Here is a 12,436-nt window from a genome sequence, read left to right on the forward strand (position 1 = left end):
GAGCTGCGCCCTCCACAACTAGATTGAAGGACAACGACTTGGAGCTGGTGGGCCCTGGAGAAGCACACTGTCCCCCAATATTCCCCAATAAAATTTATTAAAAAAGAAAGAAAAAGAAAAAAGAAAGAGGGAAAGCCAGAAGAAGACTTTAGTTTTCACCATTTGAGGGAAACTGGTAACTAAAAGGCAAAGAATGAAGCCTCCTCTGACTTTCCAGTAGGAACTCTGTATCAAGATAACCAAGTAGCTCCAGCTGGTAAGGAAGAGCTCTGCTTTTAGAAGAAAGCCAGATTAAGTGTTGAAATCTCTAGTGAAACTACTAACTCAGCCAAGTTTTATCAAGTGTGTAAAGGATAAGCTCGTGGCTGAGAGGGAACAGACGTGGGCGAGACGCCAAAATACACCTTGCAGCTCATCACCAGTACCTCTGAGTTGCAAAGAAAACTATCATTGTACAATGGAGAGCTTAAACTGTCATCAGCCTGTCACAGGGATAACATTTAGCATCACTTCTGATAGTCACCAGATAGTACGCATTTCCCACCGTAAGGACACTATCTGCTGAGTCACACAGCGTCAGCTCTGATGTATTCCATCCAAGGTTTCCATTTATAGGAACTCCAAGGATGAAGGGGGATGTTTTACCGGTCAACCAGTTTGGCTAATTTAACAAGTCGTAACCAAGGCTGTGATCTGCTGGCACTCTCAGACCAGCAGTGACCCCAGGTGTCTGGCAGAAGCAAAAACAAATCCCTGTTGAAGAAGATCCTTTCATTCTAGGTTTCCATTTATTTCAGATATTTTAGTACAATGATCTGCATAGAGTAAAAAACAGTCACGTACACAAGGAAATAAGGTATCATGAGCCAACTGAGACAGGGACTTCAGATGCTGGAATTATCTAACACGGACTACATATAAAGCAGTGTGCTTACTACACTTAAAGAAATGACAAGTTTGATGGTATCTGCAAGAGAATAGGAAAATATTTTTTAAGTCACAGTGCAGATTAAAAACAGAAGTTCCATAAATGAGAAAGTGTATCTGAAATTAAAAGCTCAACAGGTGGGTTTCATAAAACACAGACAAACCTGAAGATTCTCCAAAAGATAACAGACACTGAGAAACTGATAGCAATTTAGGTACTTTTATGTCTACTGACTATAATAATAAAATAGTTTGGGGCTGTATTTTATATTCATTTCTATAGTAATTTGTACTGCATTTTTTGAATGTATTAGTCCATGATGAGTTGAAAATTAAGAAAAAGAAAACAGGGCCTCACCATGATGAGTGTGAGACTCTCTGATCAAGAACATAACATGGCAAACAAAAAGGCTGGAAAGTACAGATGAGGACTAAAGAAACACAGTAAATAAAAAAGTCCAACACAGGTTTGATTAGAGCCAAAGAAAGAAGAGAGACTAACATAGAGATAACAACTGAGGAAGTAATGGCTGGGAACTTTCCACAACTAAGGAAACACAACAATCCAGATTCAAGATGAATCCCCAAAAACACTGATGGAGAGAACCCCCACTTGGATACCTAGCAGTGGAACTACTGGAAAAATCACTGTCATAGACCAAAATCAGAAAAGTGGTCAGAAATCACAGCACCACCTTCACACAGGGACCCCGGCTTCTCAATCCTAACAGAGCCAGAAGGCACAGAATGCTCGTCTTTAACGTCCTGAAGGACAAGCGTTCAACCTGCAATTCGATACTCAGTGAGTATCTTTCAAGAATGAGGGCAAAATAAAGACATTTTCCAGATAAACAAATAGAGAATTTGCCCAGAGTAGATTCTCGTTAAAAAAATTCTAAATGACGTTCAAAAAGAAGGCGAATGAGATCCAGAAAGTTTGAGATGCAAAAAGGAATGAAGGATACAGTGATAAATAAGTGGATTAATCTAAATTATCACTGACAGAATAAAAGAATGCTGTTATGGAGGATTTAAAAAGGTTGGAATTAAAATATCCAACAGTAGTAGCATTGCTTTTTTTTAAATTAATAGACTGATTTTTAGGTTTATAGAAAAATTGAACATAAAATATAGAGTTCCCATATATGTTTCTCCTCCCGTCCCCGCCCCCGCCCCAGTTTCTCGTTATTAACATCTTGTATTGTGGTATATTTGTTACAACTGGTAAAGCAGTATAGATACATCACTGTTAATTAAAGACCATAGTTTCCATTAGGATTCACTGCGTTTTGCATTCTTTGGGTTTTGCCAAATGCAAAATGCCACGTAGTCACCACAATGGTAACACACAGAATAGTTTCACTGTCCTAAACTCTACTGCGCTCCCCTCGGATCCCTGTAACCACTGATCCTTTTACTGTCTCCACAACTGTGCCTTTTCCAGAATGTCATACGGTTGGAATCACACAGAAAGTAGCCTTTTCAGGTTGGCTTCTTTCACTTAGTAATATGCATTTAAGGCTCCTTCATGTCTTTTCATGGTTTGATAGCTCATTCCTTCTTAATAATAATATTCCACTGTCTGGAGGGACCACAGGTTGTCCGCTTACTGAAGGACACCTTGACTGCTTCCAAGTTTTGGCAATTATGAAAAAAGTGTGGCATAGTTTTTTCATCTCTCCAAATTCTTGCATAACATCATAGAGCAGCTAAGATGTCAAAACCCAAAGCCTATGGCCAACATCTACAACAAGGTCAGGAGAAAATGTCCCTATAGACAGATGAGCACATGGGGATAGGCCGCCAGCAGCCACAGACCTGTGTGCTATAAGTGCTGTGAGCCTACCTGAGATTAGCAGCTGAAAATGGATGGGGTCTGTGCTCCAGAGGGTGAAAGCAAGGAGTCCACAGCTAAGTCTGCCAGGCCTGGAACCCATCTGGGCCCGTGAACCCTCAAAACTCAGCAGCCGAAGCTCCCTTCCAGAACTAGGCCACACTGGGGAGAAACTGCTGGGAAGAGAACCCCAAGTGAACTGCAGAGAGGAAACGACAGGAAAAACAGGCCCAGATAGAAGTGGGGGAAGAGACTGAATCACGGAGCTAAGACGGTGCGTAAGCCGTCATATTTTTGAAAATTTCACAAAAATAACCAAAGCTAGAACTCTAGAGCTCAAACCCCTCCTCTCTAATTCCTCTCTCTCTCTCTCTCTCTCTCTCTCTCTCTCTCTCTCTCTCTCTCTTCTCCCTTCCTTCCCACACCTCTCTTTCTCTCTCTGTCTCTGTCACACATACACACCAGGAAGGATCAAAGTCAAGTCCCACACAGAGTTATAACGTAAAAGAGAACAAGGAACAGAATGACACCTCTGCAGACAGTAAAAGCATGTCAGAAAGACATCCCACAAAAGACATTAATAACTACAACCTAATATTTCAAGATGAGGCAAAAGACACTAAAGGATAATATAATGTGTGAAAGGACTACATGAATCTTAAACAGACAAACTCAGAAATAGGTAATATAATTCTGTAGGTAAAAAAAATTTCAGAAATGAAGATTAACTGGAAGGAATACAAGAGCAAATAAATACAACGTAAAATGGCTTACAAGGAACTGTATAAAAAAGAGAAAAAAAATTTAAATTAAAAACAAATGAAAGCACAAAGGAGAAACAGTGAATATGAAAACAGGCAAAGAAGATTCAATATTTATACATCAGGAGTCTCCAAAGGAGAAAACTAAAGCAAGCAAACAGAACAAATCCTCTAGATAATAATCCTAAGAAAGAGACTTGCTACTACATATCGAAAGAACATCACATGTATATGCGAAGACCAACCCAGAATAATTCATTCTGAAATTACAGGACTTTAAAGAAAACAACTATTTAGGCATCAAAGCAAACAGACCAAGAAACTTGTAAGGGGGAGAAGATTAAACTGACGTCAGTCTCTGACAGCAATACTTTATTACAGAAGAAAATTGAGTAACTAGATGATTATTACAGAATTGTACACTTGAAACTTACGTAATTTTACTAACCATTGTCATCCCAATAAATTTTAATTAAAAAAAAAAAAAAAAGAAAAAGAAAATGGAGTAACAATCCTTAAGATACTGAAGAAAATAGGAGCCCAGCATTTTTATCCAGGCATTCTTTAAAGTTTGAAGTTGAAATCTACTACAGAGCAACCTTCAGAAGACCAAAATAACAGGCGGAATGTCAGCACAACAACCGGAGCCGAGGATTAACTATATACTGTATTTCCCCGAAAATAAGACCAGGTCACATATTAATTTTTGCTCCAAAAGACACATTAGGGCGTATTTTCAAGGGATGTCTTATTTTTTCATGTACAACAATCTACATTTATTCAAATACAGTCATGTCATCTTCTTCTGGAACATCGTCATAACGTACTAAATGCGTCCTGTCTGGCTGACGATCTTAACTGGGGTTTATTTCCGGGGTAGGTCTTACTTTTGGGTAAACACGATATTCACACGAATGAAGTATAAATAGGGCTAAGAGGGAGAGAATAGTTTTCTTTTTGCTTCTTTTTCTAAATTAAAGTTTATTGGGGTGACAGTTATTAGTAAAGTTATATAGATTTCAAGTGTACAATTCTGTAGTACATCATCTATAAATCCCATTGTGTGTTCACCACCCAGAGTCAGTTCTCCTTCCATCACCATATATTTGATCCCCCTTTACCCTCATCTACCACCCCCCACCCCCCTTACCATCTGGTAACCACTAAACTATTGTCTGTGTCTATGAATCTTTGTTTCTTCATTTGTTTGTCTTGTTCTTTTGTTGTTTTCGGTTTATATACCACATATCAGTGAAATCATATGGTTCTCTGCGTTTTCTGTCTGACTTATTTTGCTTAGCATTATACTCTCAAGATCCATCCATGTTGTCTCAAATGGTCCTATTTCATCTTTTCTTACTGCTGAATAGTATTCCATTGTGTATATATACCACAACTTCTTTATCCAATCATCTTATCCAAGTATCCAAAGGACAATTTAGTTTTTTCCATGTCTTAGCCACCGTAAATAAAGCTGCAATGAACACTGGAGCACATATATCTTTACGGATAAATGTTTTCAGATTTTTTGGGTAGATACCCAGGAGAGGGATTGCTGGGTCATATGGTAATTCTACTCTTAATTTTTTGAGGAGCCTCCACACTGCCTTCCATAGCGGCTGCACCAATCTGCATTCCCACCAACAGTGAATGAGGGTTCCTTTTTCTCCACAGCAGGAGAGAATAGTTCTAATGGCTATGTGCTCTGACGATGAAGAGAGTAAACCTATGAAAAAGGAGCCGGGACAGAAAATGAAAAAGTGCAAAAAATTGTAACCTTTCAATCATCACATTGGTCATAATGTTTACACTGTTTTTCTGAGAATATATTGTGTGTAATGTGGGATAAAGTAAATGAATAATTATCTGACATTTAAATGCTATTCTCTCTGATATCCTTGAGAACCAAAATCTTGGGGTGACAAAAGGAGATATAAGATAGAAGTTACATAAATGCCTATCAACCCGAATTTGAATTGAAAACAACATATAAACTCCTGCTGTGCTATATCCTGAAGAAACATATTTTCTAGTTTGGTCCACGAAAAAGACCTGAAAACAATAACCATTTGGCAGCAGTACATGAATCCTAGCACCCAGACAGTGGTCTTGGAATACTATTCCCCACCAGAAGAACTTTCTAGAGAAATGGCAGATTCTAAAATTTACATGGACATGAAGAGAGCCAAGGCAATTATGAAGAAAAAGCTGAAGGGCTTACACAAGCAGATATCAAGAGCCAGTAGGATTAGGATGTGTTAGTGTTGTACTGACACAAACAAGGGAAGACAAACCAGTGGAACAAAACAGAGCCCAGAAACGAATCCACACATCAATGGTACTTTGTTATGACAAAGATAACACCATAATGAGTGAAGGGTGATCTTTTCAACAAAGGGTTCTGTGCCAAATGGAAAGCTGCCTGGAAAAAACGGAATCTTGACCTCTGGCACCACAGCAGACACAAACATTAATTCTACAGGGATTGTACAGCTAAATGCGAAAGGTAAAATAAAGTTTTAGGGAAAAAAGGCATAGGCTGACATCTATTACTTTGTGGCAAGCAAAGACTTGTTCAACAGGACATACAAAGTACTCTCAAAGTGCCAATGTCTTTGACAGTGAAAATTCAAGACACAGAGTAGAAGAAAACCTGCAATGCCTGTATCTACAAAGGACCTATTATCTGAATTCCTACAAATCTGTTTTTTAAAACTGCTACAACCCATTTGAAAGATGGGCACAAAGACTTAAACAGGCCCTTCAGAAAATAATTTACCTGAACAGGCAATAAATTTATGAAGAGATGCTTCATTCATCAATTAACTAGACATTGAAACCAGCTCAGCAGAATGGCTAAAATGAAAAAGACAAGCTATAGTGGCAAAAAGTATCTGCAACACACATGTAACCAACAAAGAGTTCATATCCAGAATAAACAAGGAACTCTTTTAAAAAATATGAAAATGTCAGGCAACCCAATGGAAAATGACCAATAAACGTTTGAAAAGACCTTACATCATAGAAATGCAGATGAAAACAACAAGATACCACAATGAGATAGTGTGATACCGGCATAAAGCAGGCACATATACCCATGGAACAAAACTGAGAGTCCAGAAATTAATCTTGACATTTATGGACAATGGTTTCTGACAAGGGTGCCAAGGCAATTCCATGGGGAAAGAATCGTGGTTGTAACAACTTGTGCTATGACAACTGGGTTATCCACAAGCAGAAAGATGAATTTAAACTTCTACCTCACATTATAAAAAAAAAAATGAACTTGAGACAGATCATAGACCTAAATATAAGAATTAAAACTATAAACTCCTAGAAGAAAACACAGGGAAAAAATCTTTGTGACCTTGGGTAAGGCTAAGAGTTCTCAGATACACTACCAAAAGCAAGATCTATAAGAGAATAACGGGATAAATTGGACTTCATCAAAATTCCAAACTTTTATGCTTCAAAGAGTAGAAAAAGAGAAGACATAAATTGGGAGAATATATTTGCAAATCATATATATATCTGATAAAAGACTCATATCCAGTTTATACACAGAATTGTTATCTAGTTGACCCTGAACAACACAGGTTTGAACTGTGCAAGTCCACTTACACAGATTTTTTTCAATCAATACTGTAAATGCATTTTCTCTTCCTTGTGATTTCCCTAATAAAATTTTCTTTTTCTAGCTTATTTTATTGTGAGAATATAGTATATAATAGGATTTTTGACTGCACAGGGGGTCAGTGCCCCTAACCCACACACTGTTCAAGGGTCAACTGTACTTCCACAATAAGACAGCCAATTTAAAAACAGGCAAAGCTTTGACAGACATTTCACCAAAGAAGATATACAAATAGCTAATAGGTATGAAGAGACACGAAACATCTGCAGCCATTAGGGAAATGCACATTAAGCCATAACGAGACACCCATGAGAAAGGCTGTCACAGAGACAGACAATAACAAGTACTGGCAAAAGTGTGGACACACTGGAAGCCTCGTGTGTTGCTGGTGGGAATGTAAAATGGTATAACTACCTTGGAAAATGATTTGGCAAGTTTCTTAAGAAACTGAACATAAACTTAATCACACAAGCCAGCAATTCCACTCCTAGGTATCTACCCAAGACAGAGGAAAATACGTATATTCAAACAAAGACTTTTATGTGAATTCTCACAGCAGCATCATTCTAGCCAAAAACCCTACTCAAATGTCTATTAATTTGTGAGTGGATAAACAAAAGTGGGACGTTCAAATAACAGGTTATTCAGCATTAAAAAGAAACAAACTACTCAATATGGATGAAATTCAAAAACATTATGTTAAGTGTTTACAATGAGTTTATTTTGTACTATGTAAATTATGCCTCAATAAAACTAAAAAAAAGTCTATGATCTGAAAGAAAAAAGAAAAGAAAATCTATCGAGAGAGCTGAAGTTATCCCCAGAGGAATACATACTTTGAATTCTTTTATTATTAAAGACAAACTGAAAATAAGTGACCTCTGTGTTCAACTTAATAAGTTGGGAAATAATAAAATAAGATAGACTGAGTAATTAAAGATAAAAGTGAAAATGAATGATACTGAGAACAAACAAAAGAATAAATGAACTCCCAAGCAGACGTCACTACCACAGATGTGGAAGAAATTAAGACTCGTTAGAGAACATAATGTACGACTTAATACACCATCTACTCTAAACTGACCCCACCTGAAGAAACCTACAGATTTCTCATTGAGAAAAGCACGAGGGTGAGCGGAGTTCCAAGTCGACCTCTAATCTTGTGTCATGGACTTCAAGACCCCCTGTTATTCCACGCCTGGTCACTGCCGAGAGGCAGGTGCATGTCACAGTCCCTGCCACCGCATGGCAGCGTGACAGAGCTGCGTAAAAACCTGCCGGCCAGCGCCAGGAAAGATCACAACATGCCAGTATCAAGGCATCTTAGGTTTGATAAAATACAGGAGAGTGAAAAGAGAAGAAAACTACAGACCAGCTCCATGTAGTAAATACAGAGGCAGAGAATGAGGAAAGTTAGTCGACAAAACCAGAGAAAGGAATCGTGTGTGGCCACAATGCTGACGTTTAGGCCCGTCATGCAAGGATAGTTCAAAACCAGAGAAACCTATCAACACACAGTGACTGTGTTACCCTCTCGAGGAGTACAGCCTGCAGCATCTGATAAAACTCAGCAGTAGCGCACTAGCACGCGCTAGCCAGCTAGAACGGGGCGGGGAAGAGCCGTGCGAAGGTGGCCCTCATACACCAGCACCCTGGGGAAAGGCGACGATGCACCAGAAACTGAGCCATTTCACGTGAAACAAGGAAATGCTAAAGCCTTTTACCAAAATGGGAGAAAACAGGGAAGCCTGCTCTGATCTCTGTTATCTATATTTTACTAGTCCTAGTTAACGGTATAATAAAATGAAAATAACTAGTATGTGTTGGTATAAATATTGGAAGAGATATAAGTATCAAATTACAAATGACAGGATGATATATGCAGACTCTAGTTTAAAAATTACCAAGATAAATAAGAAAATTTGGTAAAGTGACAGAATAAGAAAACATTAAAAAATGAACAACTTTTAATTAGATTAGCAAGGACCAATTAGAAGCAGAAACAGAAAAAATATAACCCAATTGTAAGAGTAACAAAAACTATGAAGTACTTAGGAATAAATTTAATGAAAAGGTAGAGACGTAAAAGAAAATCATAAAATCTTATAAAAAGTTGGAAAACAAGACCCAGAAAACTGGAGGAGATATACCATCTTCCTAGATGGGAGAAAAGTATCATAAAAGTGTCAATATTCCCAAAATTTATATATAACTTCAACATCATTCCAATCAATTCCTACTTTTTCTGAATTAGACAAAATTATTTTAACGTATCTACAGAACTACTGATAATTTAGAATAACCAAGACAGATCAAACAAGACCAGTGAGGGGCCCTGGCTTCTCTTTGACCATGTGAAATGCTCCTGGATGTGTGGCTGTACAACGGAAAATTTCTCCCTCTGGGAACAGAGAAAACTGGTGTCAGCGTGAGCAACTACATGCCACTCTTACTTGGTATAAAGACAAAGAGAGAAAATAGAGGTTCAGACAGCAAAGCAGAGGCCTGGAGAAAGAGGATTGAGCAGGGAATTCTGGGAGACAGAGGCAAAGGAAGCGGGCAGGAGACACGTGGACCAGGGCGGGGCACTGGGCCCCCACGGCAGGAGCCAAGCTCCCGCCAAGGTCGGTGATGGTTCTGGGAAGCCTTCTCCACTGCACATCCCAGGTCCGCCCAGCCCTGGACGGAGGCGTGAACACACATTCCTTACCCACTCACTGGCAGTGTCCCACCCACTGGAACAGGAGCCTGGTCTCGGCACTGTGTGCCCTTGTTTTTGTTTAATGCTGTACTCCCAATCCTAGAACAGGGCCTGTTTATGTAGGTGTTCAATACAGTATTTGCTGAATGAATGAATGGCATGAGAAAGGCATGGACTATTTGGGAGGGGGGGACCCCTCAAAAACAACTTAGCATGTAAATTATCCACCACAAAGCTAAGCCAAATATAAGCCACATACAAACTCTTGAAATTGCATGAGTGGATTCCCAGCAAACAGGAGTAGGAAGTATGCCCTGAACCCACAAACCCCTCCCTCCATCCAAACAGCCCTGTCCTTCCATCTCTCCCTCCCATGCACCCCTTCCCACACCCCCTTCCTCCTTGCACCCTCTCCCTCCCTTCACCCCTCCCTCCCTGCACTCTCCTCCCCGCACCCCACTATGTCCCTGCACACCCCCCACACACATCTGCACTGAGCTCCTGCTCACTGCCCTGCGGTACGGAAGGCACTGGGATACACATGTAGAGAGGACAAACTCCCCACACTCACTGAGTTTATTAATTGTAAAAGACCTATTATTATGTCTTCTAGGTAGGAAAAATATCTGACGTTTCCTTTATTGCACTACTCTTAGAGTTTGGGAAATAGAAAGGTTTTCAGAGGTTAGCATTTGACTTTGGGGTCCTTACCCTGTTTCCTTTCATAGGGTGTCTTGTGCGTCAATACCAAAATCTCCTACAGGAACACTCTTAGGGATGGGAGACCCTCAGCTGGAAAGGGGCAACTGTGCCACTTGGGGGGGATTCGAAGCAAAGAGCACTGTTCCCTGAATCATCTCACATGGAAAACCCCTGGGTCGAGGTAATTCCCAGTGACTCTTAGGACAAAGTCCAGGAAGGACTGTGGTTCTCATCGGCACGCCTCCAACACCAGAAAAAACAGAGATTCTACCACCGTTCTCTCAATTACTCCTTTCTGAGTTGCCAGAGTTGTAACACAAATGAGAAGAAAAACTGGCTAGCTTAATTATGATTCGTAAGAAAAGATTTTAAGTCTTTCGTTTTAGTTTTTTAGTGTATTATACCAGTAATACATTTATGATTAGATTTTTTATCTTAAAGAGCTCTGGAGTTTGAAATATTAGTTGAGTAAATAAGTTAATGGCATTCAATCTAAACAAAATCAAAAGAAGGAAAGGCGATCCTGTAGAATATAAACACAGCAAAGGTATAAGAAGCTAGCCAACTATGAAAACATTCCTCCTTCTCCCTAAGTAGGCAAAGTTTAACTTTAAAAGACAAATAATAAATATTACCTTTTAAAGATGGTAGTTTTTGAAGTTCTCTATTATTGCTGGCGCTAAACCTGGAGGAATTCTGCCGTTTGTCTCTCTTCACTGCGGACGGAGGGATCTGCACTTTCACTTTACTAGATGCTGAAGCTGGGGCAGCAATGAGGCTGTTTTTCCTGCTGGGAATCTGTTTCCAAAATAGAAACAAAACCAAAGGAAAATGTTAAATGATTTGATTTTATAGCGCCATTAGAATACAGAAAAACACATAAAACTTTTACTCTGGGACTGTCTCCTCCATGCTACTGTAAACAACATGATTCCTTATACCGTGCTTCCCCGAAAATAAAACCGGGTCTTATAATTAAGTTTTGCTCCAAAAGACGCGTTAGGGCTTATGTTCAGGGGATGTCCTCCTGAAAAATCATGCTACGGCTTATTTTCTGGTTAGGTCTTATTTTCGGGGAAACATGGTAGTTGCTGGAGTCTGAGGTTCTACCCCACCTCTACTTACACTAGATTTTGAGAGATTCGCAGACCTACCCAATTTTTTATCCTCCTTCAAACTTTTGGCTCCTATCGTATATTTATCATTTAGGCTGATATATATGTAGGCTGATGACAACGACCCTTCAAAGACGTTCACATCCTAACTCCTGGCACGGTGATTCCTGGGCCAATGGGACTTTGCAGGTGTGATAGTGTGAAGGCTCCTGCGATGGCAGGTGACCCTGGGTTACCAGGGGTAGCCTCATGCCGCCACACAGGTCTTTACAAGAGAAGGCAATGGGATGACAAGCAGAGGTCAGAGAGAGACTGGAAGATGCTACACTTCTGGCTTTGAAGCCGGAGGAGGGGCTGCGCGCCAAGGAGTGCAGGGGCCTCTAGGTGGGAAACAGATTCTCTCTGGAGCGTCCAAAAGGAACTAGCTGTGCCAACACCTTAATCTCAGCCCCATGTTGGGCTTCTGACCTCTAGAACTGTGAGATAATAAGTTTATGTTCTTTTAGCCACTAAGTTTGTGGTCATTTGTGCAGCAGCAGCAATAGGAAACTAGTATCTCTGACCACCTCACAAGTGACAGGTTTTCCCTGCTAGCTCCCTACTCATCCTCCAAAGTCAGCAAAGGCTCCAGAAAAGCGTCTTTCCCTGGAGCCTCAGGAAGCACCCTTCTTCTAGCTCTCCTCTCCAGACCGCATCGCCACAACTGTGCAGCCAGCATGCAAGCTGAGGGGCAGTGCAAAGACTCAAGTAGAGGTGGGTGGG

General features: G+C 40.0%; 1 protein-coding gene across 7 annotated transcripts in view; it reads right to left on the bottom strand.

The window, feature by feature from the left end:
* PPP2R5C (protein phosphatase 2 regulatory subunit B'gamma) overlaps positions 1-12,436 on the bottom strand; it is a 137,920-nt gene that overhangs the window by 109,278 nt on the left and 16,206 nt on the right. For all 7 annotated transcript variants that reach the window (XM_019747154.2, XM_019747155.2, XM_074326919.1 and 4 more), the window contains one exon: positions 11,195-11,357. In XM_019747154.2, the coding sequence (XP_019602713.1) occupies positions 11,195-11,357 (163 nt within the window). The remainder of the gene's footprint in view (positions 1-11,194; positions 11,358-12,436) is intronic.

The sequence above is a fragment of the Rhinolophus sinicus genome, linkage group LG03 (assembly GCF_036562045.2).
Source record: "Rhinolophus sinicus isolate RSC01 linkage group LG03, ASM3656204v1, whole genome shotgun sequence".
NCBI classification, from domain to species: domain Eukaryota; kingdom Metazoa; phylum Chordata; class Mammalia; order Chiroptera; family Rhinolophidae; genus Rhinolophus; species Rhinolophus sinicus.